At 33.0% G+C, this 21,899-nt stretch overlaps 2 protein-coding genes across 2 annotated transcripts; both read right to left on the bottom strand.

Moving 5' to 3' along the window:
- Positions 1-1,772: 1,772 nt before the first annotated feature.
- LOC133285952 (photosystem II 10 kDa polypeptide, chloroplastic) lies at positions 1,773-3,472 on the bottom strand. Its single transcript, XM_061483273.1, has 5 exons — positions 3,236-3,472; positions 3,076-3,134; positions 2,693-2,748; positions 2,233-2,285; positions 1,773-2,020 (listed from the first exon to the last, which is right to left on the bottom strand). Exons 1-5 carry the CDS (start codon positions 3,390-3,392, stop codon positions 1,926-1,928), a joined length of 420 nt encoding a protein of 139 aa, XP_061339257.1. The 5' UTR covers positions 3,393-3,472; the 3' UTR covers positions 1,773-1,925.
- Positions 3,473-5,700: 2,228 nt separating this feature from the next.
- On the bottom strand, positions 5,701-12,217 carry LOC133285960 (uncharacterized). Its single transcript, XM_061483284.1, has 9 exons — positions 12,013-12,217; positions 11,734-11,833; positions 10,707-10,887; positions 9,904-9,976; positions 9,642-9,821; positions 8,048-8,145; positions 7,468-7,556; positions 7,201-7,374; positions 5,701-6,083 (listed from the first exon to the last, which is right to left on the bottom strand). The coding sequence occupies exons 1-9, from the start codon at positions 12,053-12,055 to the stop codon at positions 5,912-5,914; spliced, it is 1,110 nt and encodes a 369-aa protein (XP_061339268.1). The 5' UTR covers positions 12,056-12,217; the 3' UTR covers positions 5,701-5,911.
- Positions 12,218-21,899: the final 9,682 nt, after the last annotated feature.

Here is a 21,899-nt window from a genome sequence, read left to right as displayed (position 1 = left end):
AGTAAATAGGTCAAAAAAGTGTGTATATGGGGTCTTTAGCCTCTTATTTATAAAGGTTACCTCTGTAGATCTCTCAGTTGTAGTAGGATTCAACTTCCTTTCTCTTGAGATAGGGGCCTTATCTTGAGTAGCTTTGTTATTTGATATTGTTGAGATAATTGAGTATCTATTTTTTAATAGATTGTTAGGTAGGTAGTTAGGATATGATATATATCCATAACAATCTGTATTCATTCAACTTGTATGATAGTAACAAATTTATGTGTTCATTCAATTTGCATCATTACACATTTTGTGTGATCAAGATTATTATATTATATAATCAAAGAATATAATTAGAATTAACACGAAGATAAAGTCTGTGTTGTATGATTCAATCTGTGAGCATGATTCTATAATTTTAAATTATACTTGTAAGTCAAGCACCTTCGCCCTCAAGTTATTGATATTGTAATTTTTTAGAGTTCAATTTAATTTTTTCTTCTAAAAATTATTATATTATCTAACTATATATAATTATATGGTTCGGTGGATGTCCTTTAAAATAACACAAACTTATGTCCTTTCAGTGACTTACACAAAATCTTACCAGTAAGAGTTTATGTAAATCTAAAAAAAATAAAATTCACTTTACACATCAATGATGTGACTGAGGAAAGAGAGAAATAAATAAATTTTTAGATTTACACAAAGTCTTACCGATAAATCATTGAAAGAACACAAGCTGGTGTTCTTTTAAAGGGTACTTCTTTTTCCCATAATTATATAACCAAAGAACATAATTGATAACTAATTTTTTATTAATAAAAATAAAGTTCTTTTTTATATGATATTTGTTAACTTGTAAAACACTCTTGAGAATAGTGACCAAAGTGTCACTTTTTGGTAAAAAATTTACCCAAATGTCACGCGAACAGTATTTTTTATCGGACTACCACGTGTCATAATTCGCTACCACTTGTAGCGAATTTCGTGGCCAATGATTTCGTGACATATAGCCATATTACAGACCAAATTCTCTACCACTGGTAGCGAATTATGACACGTCAATTTTTTTTTGCGAAAATGTGTCATGTGTCACAAAATCATTAGCAAACGCAAATCGTTACCAATCGTAGCGAATTACGTCACGTGGCTGTCTGATAAAAAAGTATTGATCGCGTAGTATTTGGATAAAAATTTTGTCAAAAAGTGACATATTGATCACTGTTCCACACTCTTGAGTCACATGTCCAAACAAAATTTACAAAAAAAATCCTCCAATTTTACTCTTGTTTTTTTTGTCGATTATTGCTCCATGAAGTAGTGTTAATATTTTTAAACGCTTGTTAATATGTTGTCAAATAATATCTTTGTTGATTATTACTCCATAATATAGGTGGGGAAAATAGAAACATAACCTAATTTAGAAATCAAAACTCCATTTTGAAGTGTGCATACATTTTGTGAAATATCATAGCTAGCCAAAGCTGTGTAGTTAAAATGGAAAAAGATGTGTCATTTTAGACAACACACCTTATATTTTTTCACTCTCACAAAGAGGTGGAATTCACAATTTTAAAACTTTTTCCATTCATTCTCTCCTCCATGATTTATCTATTTCTTTAACTTAAAATGACACAAATTTATGTCCTTCAAAATAATACACACTTTTCCCCATAGTTAAAACAATAAATTAGAGAAGGCCACACACCGTATAAGTGCCAGTGAGGAAAAGAGACAATGCATACAAACTAGCCAAGAGATTTTAACATGTTGAGAAACAAATTGGAGATACCCATGAAGATGCATGTTTATACGAACAACAAAGATTGTTTAAATCCACACAACAAATAGAACTGAAGGAACCATATAACAAGTACTTGAATAATTCCTTCATTTTTAGATAGTTACATTACATGGAATAAGTTATAACTTATGAAAGTCTATTGTGACAAAGCACTTGTGTTGTAGACAAGAAGTACACCACCAGCAAGAAGACCAAGTAGAGTTACAGCCCAGATAGCCAACCCAGTGGTACCTGCATTTATAAAATTTGTTATCATTCTATGAATAAAAAACTATATTCTTTTACATTTAATATTGACCAAGTAATAATATTACCCAATTATTTATATTAGAAAGTTTGACTATGATAAACAACTCTTTTTCTCTACCTTTCATACTATTGCTTCTTGAATGTCAATTTTAAGGCATTAAAGTTACCAACACAAAAAAAAAATGGTTTCTTACCTCCAGTGTAGACATCACCGGTTGGAGACCAATCATTGGTGTCGTAGATAGGACTGTATAATAAATCAGCCAAATACAATTTGAATAAGCTGGTTAATTTATACATAATTGAATGAAAATAATTCATAAGTGAACATCAATATTCAGAACTTTGAATTGCATGAACTTGATTTCTTAATCCATTTTTTTTCAATACTTGATGGTGTACATCAATGGGTTGTGTGTGATTACCACTCTACATCAAATCTCAATTAGCGAGTGTGGGATAAAGACAATCTTTATACATAACCATACCTTTAGATAATTGTAAAGAGACTATTTTTCGAATTAGAGACTATTTTTCGAATTCGAAACCATGATCGGAAGTCACATGAACAACTTTATCACTACTTTAGACTCGCTCTCTTGTGTGTGTCTATATATATATAATTGGATCTAGAATTAGAAAGATGTAATTTACCTGTATCCATCAACATTAGCACCATATTTGTCCACAAACTGGTAAACACCCTTTCCCTGAATTGAAATTCAGAAGTTAAGATTATGTGGTGGAAGCTCTTGAGCAAAAAAATCAGCAAGCCTTAAAAGATTGGCACACTCTCAAGTAAATAAGCAATACCCACGCTTCATTTATAAACATGACAATTAATTCAAATTAATAATTTCTTTTCCTTTTTTTACTTCATTACTTAAAAATAATAGTAATGAATAGAAACAGTAACTTAATTATCATGTTAAGCCATATCAAGAAGCTGAAGCTAAAAACATAAAAAAAAACCTATCATGTTAACCAATATATTATATATTATAATTTAATGCAAGATACTAAACACAATCACAAACCTTTCCTTTCCTTCCAGATGCATCAACTCCATCCCTCAAGTTCATGCCACCACTAATTCCTACAATAATTAACATAAAAAAATAAAAATAAAAAGTGAAAAGTGAAAAGGGTAGTGCATATATATCTATGAATATTTTTATTTCAAAAGTGGTCGCTAACCATAAGGTTTGTCAGTCTTAATCTTCTTGCCACCACTGGCCACAACTTTGAAGGAAGATGAATTCCTTGAAAGGGAAGGAAGCCCTCTAACTGAAGATTTCTCAGCAGTGAAAGGAACAGGTTTGAGGCTCACAGAAGCCATAACTGAAGATGCCATTTCAATTGAGACTTGTTTCTGCTTCTGCTTCTACTATTTGTGTGGTATGAGCAAAACAAAACGAGTTACTCTGATAATAATAATAATAATAATAGTGACCATATATTAGTGATTGCTTTGTAACACGTGGCATGAAATTTGTGGCAGTGTGAAGGATATGATAATGCAAACATTATCCAAATGAGATGAAATGTTCACCTATTGTTTTAAAACATGCTTACAAACAAAATCTTCAAACCCATCTTGATGGAAGAAACGTGGATATTCCTTCATTCTATATAATCATCAGAAAAAAAAGAGAGCAAAATATTCAAAAAAAAAAAAAATATTGAAATAATATTGTGTCTGGATATATATAGCTCAACCACATAAAGTGAAGTGAGCTATTTAACAGTGAAAAAGAAAAACAAGAAAAGAGAAAGACATAAATAATCAAAACGAAAATTACTTTTAGATAATTTTGTTTATCAAAATACACATAAAAAAATATGCAGGATCCATATAGACTCATGTGAAGAGAAAAAAAAAAAATGGGTCACATATATTTTTTTGTGTATTTTGATGAATATTAGATAAAATTATCTAAAGTAATTTTAAAAACTTTAAATTCATAAAAGGTTTTATTATTTTTCTTTCATAGGAAATAATTTATGATGTTCTCTTACTTCGATTTTTGCACCCTTTTTTTCTTATGATGATGAGATTCATTTATTTTTTCTTTATTACATAAGATAGTTATCTCCTATTTAAAAAAAAATAGTATTTCCCTTTATTATTTTAGGAAAAAATTTCTTTTCAATGCACGTTGGTACTTTAGATACGTGATGCATTTAATTTTTTTTTTAATAGTGTTTTGAAAAGAAAAATCACAACAGTAATCAAATTAAAATTTAAAATTGGTAAGAGTCACTTCTGTAGTATGGGACTGCAATTAGGGCCGTTTGGATAAAAATATTTTTTACAAAAGTTAAAGTTATTTAGCTTTTCAAAAAAAATATTTGGATTTTGAAAAAAAAATTAACTTTTGACTTTCGCTTTTTTTTAAATAATTTTTAGCTTAAAAAAATATTTTTAACTTTTTTGTGGCTTCTATTTTTTAAAAAAACAGACCTACAAACGGACTTCATAATAGAAGTATTTTTTTAAAAAAAAAAATAGTTTTTAACTAAAAAAAAATGATCCAAACGGGAAAGAGATTAGTTTATCACTTATCGAGTAGGAGAATATAGTTACAAACCAAAAATTTATATTAAAAAAACTTTAAAATTTATGGAAACTGAATTTATAAAACCCAAAGAAAAAGGAATGAGCAATGATCTAAGTGGGAATTTTAATGTTTTTTTTATTACTATGCAATAAGAAACGGTGAATGTTTGAAGTGTGAAGTCACTAGTTAAGCATTCTTCTATTGATGTATTCACTACATGCAATTTTTTTTGGGAAGATACTCTACTTTTGTTTGTAATTTCGATTCAAGTACTTTTTCAACATCAGAACGTGTAATTCCATACTGATAACTTTGACAGCTCTATTATGGTTAAATAAACACAATATTAATGGTATACTTCCTATATTTTTATGTCACAGTTGCTTAAAGTTTAGACACATACATTTTGGGAGACCAATCACAGACGATAGATTTAGAATGAGATTCCTAATTTGCTATACTAAAAATGGAATAAGAAAAACGGGAACAAAAATTATTAATATATAACGATATTCATGGTAAGAAATGTTTAGTTTTTTGTTATTTTTCTAAACTTAAGGAGCAAATTTTATTTTATTTTTTTATGTGTGTATAAATAGGAACAATTTTATTTCTTGAAAATTTCCCACTACTTTGCACCCAAAATTGAATGTGTTACAATATAAAAAGCCTGTAGATGTTTAGAAATTTATGACACTAACACAGAAGGTGTCACCTCCTAATAACATTTTTTTTGTTTTTTTGGCTTTAGGTGATTAGTAATTTTTCCAAAAGCCACTTTAACTGGAAAATCAGAGAGCAAAACAGTTCATGGATCAACCAGTTTATCGACATGACTTTGAATGAAAAGAAAATCCTAAACTTCTCAAGCATATAAGTTACTCAGTTAGAAGAATTTCTTATGTATCAGTGTCAGCAACTCGAAAGTTCCAAACGGGGAAACAAAATTTTGCTGCTTATAGATAAATTCAAATGCCATGATTCCAAAGAAATAAATAGTTTACATAGAATAACTATAATTTGTAAGAGGTTAACCTATACCAATAGACGTGGGATGCTGATATTTTGAGATATGTAGGCCAAGGTGCTTTATGAAATGTCTTCTATTTAACAAAAAAGGGATAACATGATCACAAATTCATAGTCACAGTAGATTTGTCCATCATCTATAAACGTAAACACGTTTACCTTATTATCTTACTTGGTAACACAGCAATGACTTAAAAGAAATTTAAACATGAGTTTTCCCAGCAAAAATAAGCTCAGATAGAAGTTTGAACAACTACAAATAATAATACTTTCAAGGCTCCAATTATAAACAGCTGACACTATCTTTAAGCCTTAATGCTGCTGCCAAGCCACTATCTATGGCACCTTCAACATTGGGACTAACACAGAAGTCTCCACAGATGGCTAGTCTCTTGTTTCTGTCCCAAAGACATTTTTTGTCTTGGGCAATACTAGCAGCTGGAAATGCACTCCCCCTACAAAACCAACCAACATTACAAAAAATGTTCTCATCATAAGCATATAATAGAAATACAGTACTATTATTACTATTTGAAAATTTCTTCAGTTTCTAATTTTAAAGTAGCTACAGGAAAACTAAACAATGTAGATAGAAAAACAAAAAATAATTTATTAATATCGTGATCCATAATGGCCCTTTCGGTGCACACCTATATCTCTCATTAACCAGATGAAATTTTCGAAAGACATCATGCACCACATATAGTGAGTGCTATCTGACAGGTTAGCATTCATCCATATTTTTGGCATAGTTATTTAATGTTTATCTTAAACATATAATGGGTGACCTGATTTCAAAAGAAAATAAACATCATCGCTTTTCATGCACAGATGTAACCTCAAATACATGCAGGGATATTCCATAGATCAAAACTTTGTAAGAAGAAAGAGGTTTTCAATGACTGGATTTAGAAAATTATCAACCAGAGGTAAAGGCGATTGAAATTCTAAAATGTGAAAACATTAGTAGATAATTAGTAAAGATGAACAAAGTAGGCACTATCCAGCTTAATGCAACCTGAAATATATAGTAATGCTCTAGAACTCAAGATAGTTCTTTCAAATCACCAACACCTAATCGTAATGCTAGTTATATTATATATATGTCCATGACTTGAGAAATAGAAATCACTCAGAGCTCCTATTTACATACTTAGTTACTTACTATGAAGCACCGACACTTCAAAAACTCCGATATGTTGTGTCCGACACTCTCAGACTCCCCGACACTTCAACGTGCATTGTAGAAACTCAAAAAAAGGTTCAAAGGTTGCGTTGCGTTTTTAGTTCTAACTATTAGATTCGTTGGATTACTATTACCATTTTATTGAATTTAATATAAATATTCGTGATATCTTATGATTCTTTACAAAATTAATGGGTATTATAAATTTAGCTTTATTTTTTTGTTAAATTATTGAATATTAAATATAATATACACAACATAAATTAAAAATATTATTCAATATCAAAACGTGTCCTAACGTGTCGAAATCTAACATATTTTAGAATTAACATGTCGGAGTGTCGTGTCGTATCGTGTCCCGTGTCGGTGCTACATAGGTTACTTACCATCTATGGGCTCTCTTGAAAAAGGGTTGAGATATGTTAAGCCCTGTGCTTTGAAATTCTTGGAAAAGCTGTTCAGTCACTTTATTCAGTGTAATGTCTGAGGGCTTCTTCATTCCAGTTTGAGCAATTATATCCTCTGCGTATTCTGCTGTTGAATGAAGAACCCATCTTTCACTGTAAAGTAAAGATGCCACCTCGTGAGTTACAAATCAATGGAAACTGAATTTACAATATATTTGTCCCACTAATGCAACATTAAACAAATACCTTGTAGTAGAACGGCTTGGCTTGCTGCTATCACAATAAGCCCAGCTTAAAACTTTAGAATTTTTAAAAGAGATGCCTTTGACTGGAATCTGAATCATAAATTAAAATTTGTAGACTGAGATCCTCAATTCTACATAACAGAAAATGTTCCTAAATAGAAGACTAAAATACTGAACAAAGCCTTAATTCAACTTCATTACAGATGCAATATCTTTCCACACAAAAATTAATTACGAAAAACCATCTCAAGTTGTTTTGTGTGGCAGTCAATTATACTTTGGAATATGTTGATTACAAAAATTACCACAAACCACCTTCTCTGCCAATCTCATTCTCTCAGTTGTTTTATATTATTAGGTTTCAAGCTACTTAACTTCTTCACACCAGTGGGAAAGAAGAAGGAGGAGGAGGAGGAAGAAGATATCAAGCTACACATTAAAAAGGAAATCAAGAATAATATCACCAAAACCAAGCATGAGCAATGAAATGGGTCCAAAATCAAATGAGCCATATCAAATTCATAAGTTAGCAAACTTGTAAAATTTAATGGCAGCTTGGGAGCTGTATAGCTATATCATACTGTTGACAGAGGCTCTGCAAACGCCAGCATTACAGCAAAACACGGCCTAACAGGAAGATTGAACAACTTTTCAGACAACTCTGGCACCAACTTTGAATCTGCATCCATCACAAGAGAGTAAAACATGGTCAAAATATATTCCATACTTTAAAGTTCAAATTCAAGTTGAATCTATCAATTGGATTATTTATCATATTCATGCCTCCTGCTAGATTATTGCAATCAAATAGTAAATTGTAATCCCTCTCAACTTTCTAGATTGTTGCAAAAATGGAAAAGTTAAAGAAACACTTCTCAATTGCATCCATGCTTGCCAAACATGATAGACGCCTATAAAAAGTGTCTCCTGCTAGCATTAGTTAATAGTTTGAAGGAAAACAACAGCTAACAGTAAAATAATATTCATGTCTCCTACAATTTCTATATGATAGTAACTGACTCAAGAATTGAGAATTAACAGTTTAAGAAAACAAATCTTCATTGAATCTTTATTGATAAGTTCCTCCCATTAGATAATAGATGAGTTCCCTGGTGAGTGAGGTAGAAAATTACATCGACTCTCTCTCACAACTCTCCTAATCGCTAGAGAAATCCTAATCTCTGACCTTGCCTCTCTGCTTACTGTCTAACTGCCCTACATGTATTCACTCAACCTATTTATAATTCCAATGATCTAACTAAATAATTCTGCTGGGATTTTCCTAATTACCCCTGTTAAAAAAAACCCTTTTGGGAACTAACTAGGCCTAACTAACAAAAGCTGGCCCACATGGTTCTTAGGGTCCACCATTATTTTTTCTAATCTACTATCCTATATAGGGGGTTTCTAACACTAAAATCAATGCGTTTACTTTTGGATATAGCCCAGTGCTACTAGTAATATCCAGGAAAGCAAAACACGATTACAGATAAGTGATAAACTTCCAACATACATGTTTTTTATCTAGTCTCTTAAATCAGACATATATAGCCATGCTAAATTTTGCATAGCTGTAAACTAATATTCCCAAGTGCAGTCAACCCCAAGCCTGTGCATACATAGAAAAGCCTGTTTCACAAGTCATCTCACTGAAGCAGAAAAGAAGAGAAAACTAAACAATGGAATTAGGTAAAATGTGTCAAAAAGATTCAGCAAGAGGTCCAATAAAAGCTGACACTTTTAAAAAGGTTATGAAGTCATTATTCATCAAAGCTACTTTTCCGCTCACTTGTATACTCTTCGTAGCAAATTTTTATGGTGGACAACAGTATAATAGCCTCTAAAATAAAATAAATGATAATTCAAGTGAAAAGAGGCAGAAAATGCTCTTTAACCCAAAGAGGAATGGTGCACGCAACAAGTTTATTGCCATGACGATTGGCTGATACCAGCTAATCTTTCCCAATCACTTTTATTCTTTTTTGCCAGGTTCATTCACTAAATTGTTTAATAGAAAATATAAGCTAGATGGCTCTCTACACAGCTAATTTTCTGACTGAAAGACCTACTAATAGAGCCCAACATTGTCTCCTCAAAAGATAAAATGAATCAGGGATCAATTTTAACATGGAAAAGTAAGGAGAGAGCTAAGGAAGAAAGCCATCATGTTCATACCAAGAGGTGGTAACCGTCCTGTCACCTCTGAAATCCTGGGAGAAACTATATTCTTGTCTGATGCAACAAGCCCCTTAAATTGACCAAGATGTTGTCCATCCGTCCCAGTCAATGACCACAAATTTTCATCTGCCAACCATTCAACTCTTCCAATACCCACACCAAACTTGCTTTCCACACCTAACAATGAAAAAAAATGAATAAGCAAGGGTTCACAATCAACTGTGAATAACAAAACTAATTAAAAGAATTAAGTAGATACCACTCTCATTGCATAATGCTTTACATATAGAATTCATGCCTGGAACACCCACAAATCTTTTGCTTAATCCTTCCTAAAAAAATTCCCAGTCAGAGAAACAACTTTTCCAATAAAAGTGATTTCAGATACACGGGGCTTTGTGGCACAATCATGTTTTCTACATAACTTGAACAAGTACGTAATTGATGCTAAAATGGAAGAAAAATATGATGAGTTTCCTAGAAAATATGTGTTTTTCTCATATCTAAGGTGCTGCTAAGATATATATTTTCACCTATCTGGTATTCACATTTTTAGGGAACTTAAAACCAAGACTTTAAAGGGGTGTCATGGAACCCAAATTGAAATACTACTAAATTAATGGAAAGTGTTGGAGACAAAGTCCTTTCAACCACCGAATTAAAGAAACAGAAAGACTCCAATGGCAAAAGTGGAAGGAAAGGAGAGAACAGCTCTGAATAATAGAATTATATGGAATTATGGATATTGTTGCGAATGATGTGTTATAAAAGACAAAGGACTAACTCTTATTTATACTAATAGTAGACTCCTAATCCTAATTAAATAAGGAAACAAATCATGAGATAATTGGAAATATGGAAACCAATCATAAGAAATCATCTAAAATACTCTAATTATCCTATAATCATGAGATATTCTCTATATATTCTAACAAATTTCAATCGAAAGTATTGACACTGCTAACCACTAATACACATGAAAGTATGACACGCTGTCTAATCAATCTTCACCACATATACTGCACAAAAAAAGTTGAGAACATATGTGGAATAGTTGTCAACCTGCTCTGTGTTGTTAAATTTAAGGGTGTGAAAATCAAATGAGCCAAACTTTTCCTTCCATTCAGCTACTAGACCCCTTGACTCCCACTCTTGAACTAGACATAACACTTCAGACTTGCTAACTGAGAAAAACGGAGCACCATGGTCGAAATGCAGCTCCTTCCCATCTTCAGTTTTATCTCTGGATTTCCAGAAAATAAAAAATTTAGTATCCTCTTTCAAATTACCACTTAGCCAATGAAAGAAATTTCAGTAACATTAGTAAGGAAATAACAATTTTAACTATGTTATACTTTGAACTAAAGTAATTGTCTCTAAATACCAGTGCTGTTTCTTTGACTAAACAAAGACAATCAGCAAAAGTATTTCAACAAAGCAAACAAGAAAATTAAGAATTTCTATAAAAATATATGAGTTGCTTTAAAACAATGCTTCAAATAATACAGACTAAAACAGTGAAGTAGAGATTTTAAACAGAGACTAAGCTACATGCTAGCTAATCTGATCAAGAAGAATGCTGGCAACATACCTTTCACACTCTATTTTCAACACTCTCTATTATCATGTAAAATCCCACGCTAGTCCCACTTAATCATCTGGGCACACTCTATATTCATGTGATCAACATGAGATTTCACCCAATAATAGTGAGAATGTTGAAAAGAAAGTGTTGCTAACATTTCTCTATGAACAATTTCAAAACATAAGCCAACAGAGCAATAAGTCTACTGACTCTTCTCCTTAAGTTTTCTCAGATTACAAAATTCAATTCCTCACAGACCTTCTTACTAGCACATATTCAGATTAACCAAATACAGCAATCAGGAAAACCGAAATCAGTTTTTTCCTTAAAAATAAAAAAATAAAACTTTAAGAAAGCAAATGGAAAATTCTGTAGCAATGATATAACATAAGAGTTCTCCTTGAATCAATTCAGTAACTTCAAAATTGCAATTCCATATCGATAAAACAATGATCACACAGAACCCCATTAACATAAAAAGGGGGAAAAGAAAGAAAAAAGAACCTTCTCTGGGACATGCGTCCACCAGGGCCTCTAGCTGATTCAAACAGAGTTACAGAAACCCCATTTCGTGCAAGAGTTGATGCACACACTGCTCCTGAAACTGCCAACATTCAAATATTATATATATATATATATATATATATATATATATATATATATATATATATATACATATATAATTAGTTAATTAAAAGCGAAAAATAAAATAAAATAAGATCAATTGGGCATAGAGAGATGAAGTGTATGTGTAGTGTATGTGCAGTGAAATGCATAACTTACTTCCACTTCCCAACACAGCAACCTTAAAGGCGGTGCCACTCATTGTTTCGTTGCTACAAATGGGTTCTGAAATGTCCTAGAGAGAGACACACAGAGACAGAGAGAGAGAGAGAGGCAGAGGAAGTTGTTGTAACGTTGGCAAGTGTCATGGTGGTGATGATGACACGAACCGGAGAGTGCACAATGCACATTACTTTTTCCACAATATTGGGTCATAAACGAAGAAAATTCTTAGCCTCTCTCTCTATGTATTAACATTAATAGGGTGGCAAAACGTGTCGGTTTCGGGTCAAGGTTTAACTTAGTGGATCAAATTGTCCAACTGAAAATGACCCGTTTTTGTTCGACGGTAAAAATTGAAACTCAGACACAATCTGCCGTGGATCGCGGGTCATATGTAAAAGTTAAATATTTATTTTTTTTAAAAATAGTTCTAAAAGAAATTGAATAAAATTTATACGTTGATCCTTGATCCATAATATATTGTCAAAATTATTAAAATTTTAACTTTTATTAATTTTTTTGGACAAATTTTTTTTGCAAATTGACACATGGGTTAACCGTGACATGACAGGCCGTTAATATATGTCATTTATTCAAATTTATACACAATCATTTTATCCCACATGTCAACATAACACATTTTACTTATCTTAAACATTGCCACCATATAATAATGGTGTATAATACAATAATAATACTCACAAAACTATCTGGTAAATAATTTTGTGAAAGGCTCTTAAAATTGCATAATTATTTTAAAGAAAATATTAGTCTTATGTTATAGAAAATTAATATCACGTGTCATAAGCACAAAAAATGTGAAGTCCACACATTTTTTATTTTTTAAAATAAGTGGACCAAATATTTATTGTATCTATGATATGAGATATTGATCTCCTATAACATAAGACTAATTTTTTTTTATTTTAATATAAATTTTTATAAAAATATCTTGTTGTAAGAATTATGTCATTAGACCCGATAGGTGCAGCTCAGTTGGTAATTTGGCGCTGAGTTAGTGGGGTTGGACATGTGTTCGATTTCTGCTGAATGCATTCTTGGGGAAGGGGCTGAACCTTTAGCCATCACTGTTCCCCCGCACTCCGGATTAGTCCCATAGCCGACTCAAAGAGTCAAAACTCGTGGAGATACCAGAGGGAGCCAACTCGTCTCAAATAGATAATTAGGGTCGGGTAACTTAAAAAAAAAAAAATTCTGTCATTAGCAAAATGTGGTGGTTGCTTTAATTGAACGTCGCTTTCCACTTAGTTGTCCTCCTTATTCGTATGCATTGTCAATTATGCCTCCATGCCCGTATTGTTGCATGTAGTAATCAACTAGCTTTTTTTTGCATATACAGGAAAAATATTTTTCCTATATAATTAAATAATAATTTCTATGGAATAATAATAAATAATGATAATAGTAAAAATAATAAGAGATCTATGTTACGCTACGAAGGATTTGAGTAGGACGAAAAAAATTAAAATGAAAAATATTGAATTCTTAATGGCTCAAATATATAGTAAATTAGAACCATCGGATATAAATGGGATCAACGATTAAATTTTAGAATATAATTTATACCGATGTAAAATAATCTTGGCCTAACATATAATTGTTGGGTTTATGTCCTTTTGCCAAAATTCAATTAGGCTCTCAACACATGAAAATAGCCCAAAAAATTTAAAGCTCAAGAAGCTTAGAGTTAGGGTTTTTTAGTGGCCATATAAATAATTTTAGAGAAAAAAGTATTTAATGTTACTTTAGATAACTTTATCTAATGTTCATCGAAACGACGTCGTTTTGGGGTTGAAAAATTAAAAAATTAGAATGATAAAGACTATTATAACCATGAAATAAATTAAAATTACAAAAACACCATGATTTTCGCCTCAAAACATCGTCGTTTCGATGAACATTAGATAAAGTTATCTAAAGTAACTTTAGAAAAAACAAATCCATAATTTTATTTAGTCACCAACCTCTACGTTACTAAGATCTGAAAACTGAAATCCTAAAGTGCCAACACACTCCTCCCTCTTTCTCTCTTAAGCATAGTCTGGAAGAAACTATCATCCTCATGAGGCCATCTTTAGAGGCTTGATCTTGCATCTTCAGCAAGAAGGTTTGTTTGTTGGTATGCATAGAAGGCTGATTCATGAAGGAGGAGATTCTGTGGTAACAAAGGCGAGAAGGATAACCACACCTACACAAAGGAGATTTCTCGTGGGTTTGCATTGCAAGTAGAGCCGGCAAAACAAGCTCGGCTCGGCGGGCCAACCCGCCCAACCCGCCAAACGGGGCGGGGCGGGCTTAATTTTTCAACCCATCTCAAAAGTGGGGCGGGGCGGGGCGGGACGGGGCGGGCTTATTTTTTGGCGGGTTGATGGCGGGCATAAGCGAGTCGAGGCGGGTCAGTGTAAAATAGACTCGGGCTGGCGGGCCAACCCGCCAAACGGGACGGGCTGACTTAATTTTTGGTGGGTTGATGGCGGGGCGGGCCGCCCACTTTGCCACCTCTAATTGCAAGAAGTAAAAATCTATGAGATTAAAAACCATGATAATCAACTGCATTTCAAACCAGAATGGTCTTTACATTTATGCAAATCCAATTGCGCCAATAATAATGACATGTTGATCACTTATGGCATGGCAATTTCACCCCGTATGGCATGTTACATCACTTACATGGTAAAATTAAATAAAAAATAGGATGAAAAAAATATTAAATGTAATGATAGAAGGATTTATTTGATTAATTTTATAATATATTGAATTTATAGGTTTATTCATATCAAGCAATATACTTTTGTAAATCATAAATCGTTTTGATTGGTTCTCTTGATCCTGATTTGTATAGTATAATATATATATATAGGGTCAGGATCATTTTACACCAGTGTAAGTTACACTCTTAATCTTGTCTGCTGATCCCACTTATATCTAATGGTTCAAATTTTTTAGTAATGTGAGCCATTGGATACAAGTGGATCAATGATCAAGATTGAGTGTAAAACTTCTAACTCTTACACCGGTGTAAGAATATCCTGCCCCATATATATATATATATATATATATATATATATATATATATATATATATATATAAAAGAATAAGTTATTCTACTTACCTTTTTCTTATGTCTATTTTGCCTATCAATTTCTAATATTTTTAGATCAAAATTCCAAGACAAGAGAAAAATGATAACGATTAATTGAGATTTTGATCGACGGTGTTGAAAAGTATTAAGCAAGATAAATATGAAAAAAGATAGGTAAAGTGGTAAGCAAGGTGGGCATTATAAAAAGTAAGTAGAATATTTTATTTTATTTTTGGTAAACATAGAATATCTTATTTCATATTTAAATAATTTGCAATTTGTAATTTTTTTTAATATTGGATAAAAAAAATCCAATTTGTAATTTTTTTAAGAGGATTATTTCTTGTTGGGCTTTCTCCCTTCAATGCTAAATCCAAGCGCACTGAAGGGTTTCCTAAAATCCTAAATCATAGATTTCACCTCGTCTATATATGCATTAGTTGTAGGTGAAGGCTAAGTTATAAGATTAGATGATTTTGAGAGACTCTTGAGTGACACTAGAGAGATTTGTGAGCAAAACTTTGAGCTTTGTATTTAAGAGACCTCTAGATAGAGTTTGAGTGAAACATCTTTAGGGAATCATTGTTGGATAGGTTATATTAATCACCACTTTGGTAAATCTTGATTCTTTGTACCCATTATTATCATAGTAAACATTTGAACTGGACTAGGTCACGTGGTTGGAGAAGATTTTCTCACGTTAAAATCTGGTTGTGTTCTCTTTCTCTTTCTCCCCTTTGTATTTTTATTTTTCCGCTGGTCTGCCCGATCTGGTGAAGTTTAAGCCGAGTTAAGATTGCCTTCCGAGATTCACGATCTTGTTGATTGACTTCCGCAAAAAAGCTTCTTAGCCGAGTTGAGGGAACCGAGTTCCTAACATTTCTCTCATGTAGTATGAAAGAAATTTCTCATGTTGAGAAACAAATATAGTGGGGTTCACCAATTTTATTTTATTTTTTAAAAAGAAAAAATATATTTTTCCATGTGAATGATGTAGGAAATCTTAGATTTATGCGGAAGCGGTTTAGGACCTAGTACATTGGTATGCTTACTGAATCATCATTGTTTCACAATTACCTCTCGGTGCGCAGGTCTCGTGTAGAATCTTCCCTTGTAGGATTCCTCTTCACGAACAGCTCACCTCAGCGCCGCAGCACGAACAACCTCCTTGAAGCTGGACTGTGGAAGATCTTCCAAACTATCTCTCGAGGAGGAAGGGGAAGTGTGTGGGCACTGATTAGATTCTGAGCTTGCCTCTTTCTCACAAAAAAGACCTCTGGAGGCTAATGACTTAAGAGGTACTATTTATATGGATTCTAAGAAACCCTAGCTCATTGGGCTCTAGGTTCCTTGAGCTCTTCTCATACTAATAACCCATTTGGGCTTTAGTAAAAGAGCAAACCCAACAATCTCTCACTTGCTCTTTTGGATACAAACTTGAGTCGTAAAACCCAAGATCATGTAACCCATAAGTCATCATTTATCCGAAAAATAACCCATCCCTTGTCTCAAGCTAGCTTGGGGATCTACCATCTGTTATTAATCAAGGCTCCTGATAATCAACGAATGATTATCTAATTCGGTGCTACTCCACTAAAAGCCCGAACTTGAACTCCAAGATTAACAACACTTATAACATGAATATGCATCGCCCCTTTGTAGAATGTCTATAATTGATTGACAAGTTTTCTGTAACTCAATCAATTATTTATTCCATTGACTATGATAGTTTCTCTAATGGATTACATGCACTGGCCAGTGTCTTTAATATCCAAGTACTGAAACATATCAAGGGGACATATCCTACAAATTCCATGTTGTTTATCTCATAAATACCGATAATCAAATAATCTCACTCCCAAAATACCGAGTTATTGGCCGTCAATAGATCGAACCTCACCCGTTGGTAAATCAAAGAATGAAAACTACTTGATTACCTATTTATAATAAACTCAGGATTAAGAGCAATTACATAACTATAGTTAACTAGAGATTTGATACCTTATGACAGAAAAACAACCTTAATCAAATCTCTCCTTGATCCTTTCAATGTGAATGTTAACTCACACCAATATTTTACAATGATTCAGACAAAACCATTTCATAAAATATTGCAGCCTAAATAAAGTGCCCAACTTTATTTAACAGCTGTGAATCCATTCATCAATTGTGAGAACCTATGATCATGTCCTCTATGAACGTATCCATATGATCATATACTCCACAGTTTGATCCGGACCTTTATGTTTGTAAATAGTGCGCAAAATAAATAAATAAAACCTTATTTATGAAATTCAGAAAATGATTTTATTGTTTCATCGTCTTACTCCAAGAGCAAAATGAAACCAATAACTCTTACTTGCTTAATGCAAGTCTGGGATCTTCCTAAGACCCAAAAAAGTAACATGCCTCTTGAACACAAGTTCAGGCAAACTCTTAGTAACTGGGTCTGCAAGATCCACCTCTAATGCTATCTGAGTTTAGTGAAAAACTCATAGCTCGAGGTTGATTTTCTTGAGTCAATATCCACTTGAAATAACTGAATTTTTGAAAACTCCGCTTTTCAAGACTCCCACTAGAACATACCAGCATATAATCTCTCGTTCTCCAAAGATACTTGAATACATGCTTAACAATAATCTAGTATTCCTCTAGGTTCAAAATGGTACTATCTCACTACTCCCACTGCGTGACAGATGTCTGGTTTAACGCCCAACATGATATGCGTGAGTCTACCTTTGCCAAAGCATAAGATATCTTGCTCATGCATTCTTCTTTCTTAGAAGTCTTTGGTCACTCCTTAGGAGGATGAATTCCACATCTGAGAATTATAATTCTTCTCTTAGAATTCTCATGTTGAATTTTGGCAAGAGTTTTGTCAATGTAAGTAGCCTGAGATGATGCCAACAACTTATTCTTCCGGCCTCATAAGAGTTTTATACCAAGAATATAATTGGCTTCCCCAGTACTTCCATACCAAAACACTAACTTAGCCAACCCTTTATGCTTGATATTACCTCCACATTGTTTCTAATAAGGAGCATATCATCTACATAAAGTACCAGAAAAGCTACTGTCTTCTGTTGTATCATTTACATACAAATACACATCATTCATCAAGGTTCTCTCAAAATCAAAATTTTGATAACCTGATCAAAACTGATGTTTCAAGACCTGGATGCTTGCTTAAGTCTATGAAATAGACTTTCACAACTTGCATACCGTGTGTTCCTACACATTTGCTATAAACCCTTTTTGTTGTTGTATGTAGATATCCTGACATCCGACTCCCAAAATGAAATCTCATAATTGAGACTTATAGCAACTAAGAGAATCTGGATAGACTCAAGCATGGCGTCTGGCAAAAAATGCCTCCAAGCTAGCTTTGAAGGTTTTCACCTTTCTGTCCATCCTCTCTTTGCCTTTTATGTCCACATGCACCTTGTGGGTTTTACCCTTCTTGGTGTCTTTACTAGGACCGAACGGAGTTGAAATACAAGTATTTCATCTCATTGTTCATAGCTTGAGCAACACTTGATCAACAACATCTTCTAATGCATTATCGTAACTAGTAGGATCAATGTCACTCAACAAGAAACAACTTGAGAGTTAACAAGGTTCTCTTCCACTACGAATGTACTGCACTAGACCTTGTGTATTTATAGGTAAAACAAAAAATGGGTCAAATGATGGATCTTCAATTTCTTGAGGATCCGCTTATCCTTGATATTGTTCCTTTACATGTGATACTAATATTTCTACTAGTTTCACTTATATATTATCATGTTGAATTTCCAATCATGGTTCTCTTGTTTGTTCACTTAGAGATATATCTATCCCCTCTTGAACAATCAAGGGAACAGTGGATGAAGCTTCTAGAGATTCTGGAAATTCTTGATCTGAGATAAATCTCATCAAGAATAACCTAACTTCAGAGCTTATAATTTCTTATCTAGTCCTCCTTTAAGAAAATCATGTGAGTGCTCACTTAGATTATCTTGTCCTTAAGACTAAATAAGAAATCATCCCTAGTTCTCTTAGGGTAGCCAAAAGATATGCACTCTTCCATACAAGATTCAATCTCATTTGACTGCTGTTGTAGGACGTGTGCCATAGCACCCTAAATCCGAATATGGTTTGATTTGGGCTTGCACCCTTTCCATAATTCTTTAGGTGTCTTTACAACAAACTTTGACGGAATCAAGTTAAGAAGGTACATTTCCTTCTCTTAGGCATCTCCCTTGAACAATATTGGCAAAGATGAATAACTGAACATGATCTTCACCAAGTCTAGAAATGTTTGATTTTTGCATACTGCAACTTCATTCAACTAACACGTTCTTAGAGTTGACAGTTACGAAAACAATCCCCTCTTAAATCAGGTAAGACCTGAAATTACCAGACAGGTAGCCAAACACTTTAGTAGACCAAAGTGTTTTGATTTGAACAACTACATGCTTTTCTGCCTCAGACTAAAACTCTCTGAAATTTCCAAAAGTTTTAGACTTATGGCGCACTTGGTTCATCTGTCCAAATCCAAAGTAAACATTCATATAATGAAGTACTCATCACCTCTTCTGGTCTGAACGCTAAGTGGTCCACATACTTTAGTATGTACCAATTCTAGTTGAATAGTTGCGCAAACCTTTTTGGCCCTTGTAGGATTGCTTGGCCACTTTACCTTCCAAATAGGACTAACACGTAGCTGTTAGTTAAAAGATTATTGAACTTTCAGTTCCTCTTTTAACTAAAACATGTTTCCTACTTGAGATAATATGACTCAATCACAAAGGCCAAAGTTATGTTTCATTTGAAACTTTTATTTCTTTGGTGAAATTTCTTGTTCATCATCCTTCCATTCAACATAACAAATTTAAAAAGGTTATAGGACATAGGTAATAAAGACTATTTAAACAATGTACCAGAACAAACAAGACGAAGATGAACTTCGAAATGTAACTGAGGAATCAATTGCATTGTCAACCCATGTTTTAACCAAAACAACTAACAAAAATTGAATTCCTCTTGAAATCTGGAACAAATAAACAGTCACCCAAAACCATAGTTTTATAAATAACTTGTCCTACTGCAAATGCAGACACAAGTTCCTATTTTCAAGCTTAAAATATCTATGTCCATTGCTGACAGGCATGCCATGTTTGAACTACTACAAAGAGTAACAAACATAATCAGTGATTCATGAATCAATAATTCATTCACTGATCAGGCCTTGATATGCCCATGTCAGGTTCTTTTCATCACCTCTGGGCAATTTTTTTTTTCGGTCTGCACTTGAAGAACTTGCCTTGCGGCTTCTTCATAGCAACTGGTTTGACAACTGATAACCAAGTCATTTTGTTCTTGTTACCACCCTTGGGTTTCCCTTTGGATTTAACAAGACTCTTAGCAAAACCTGCACCGACTGCATTCTGTCTAGCAGAGCTGCTAGACGCAGCAAACATGTCATTAAGAGTCTGAAGCATTTGTACTCCACTCTTAATCATGTACACTTGCTTCTGCAAGTATTTGGAAAGACTGACAATAATATAGCAGCGAACTACCATATCTACCTATGGCCCTCGCATTGTCAGGACAAATTTTAGCTTCCATGTTTTAGAACAATATCAAAAATTTGCTTTTCACTTATTCATAGTTGGTACTATCTAGAGGTTTTCGACTCAAAATCATTTCTAAGATATTTTCTGAAAAACATATAAAGCACACGATTACAAACAAATAATGCAATAAACAAACGAAGTGCAAGTAGATTCTCATAACTACTCTTGTTTATTGTTAACAATCCTTCAGTTTATCTTTACAAGGCTTACGATGGGCAAGTCACTTGTAAAAACCAAAATTGTTATTTGGGCCTTCAGTGCCATTGCCAGAGCCTCGATGGGAGGGTTAACAATTTTACCAAAGTTGAACGTAATTAACCATTGTTTAATTTCAAAATTATCCTTAGTGTCTAAGCATTGCCGACGATGGGCCGTACAATACTTTACTAAAATTTTGAAATTATTAAGATTTAATCTAGTGAAATCTGATTATCCTTATCCGATGGGGCTTCAGCGATAACCATTTCACTAATAAACCCACAAATGGAGCCCGCAGGTTTTAAAATTAATTAATTTTTAAAACCTTCACCCATTCAACATTTTTGTTTGAGAATTTTCATAAGCCCAGTCGAATTCATTGTTTAATTTCAAAATTATCTTTAATAACTTAGTATTATCGACGATGGGCCGTACAATACTTTATTAAAATTTTGAAATTATTAAGGCCCAATAAAATCCAATCATGCTTATCCGTTGGGGCCTCACATGATTATTTTATTGATAGGCCCACAATGCGCCTGCAGGTTAAATTAATTTCTTAATTTAAATCTCCTCCCATAGATATTTAAGTCCAATCTAATAAAATCCAATCATGCTTATTCGATGGGACTTCACATGATTATTTTATTAATGGTCCTTATAATGCGCTTGAAGGTTAAATTAATTTCTTAATTTAAATCTCCTTCCATTCAACATAAGCAACATTTTCTAATTTCCAAGAATTATTTAATTGAGAGTATCCTTTGTTTGATTTTAAAAACTATATAAGTAAGAGCACCGATAAACGTGCACTAAGCTTAACATAATTTTGAAAGCATTAAGGTCCTGAAATCCGGTCACTTTACGTCAGCGTGTGCTCCAAACAATCATGATACATGAATGTTGTATGCAGCGTGTGTTATTCCATGACCATTTCAGAAAACCCACAAATTACTCGCAAAATA

This window comes from Gastrolobium bilobum, unplaced genomic scaffold, assembly GCF_033153095.1.
Source record: "Gastrolobium bilobum isolate Gb01-03AN ecotype WA unplaced genomic scaffold, APGP_CSIRO_Gbil_v1 utg4364, whole genome shotgun sequence".
NCBI lineage: Eukaryota > Viridiplantae > Streptophyta > Magnoliopsida > Fabales > Fabaceae > Gastrolobium > Gastrolobium bilobum.
Note: the sequence above shows the minus strand (reverse complement) of the source record. Positions and strands in the feature narration are given on the sequence as shown.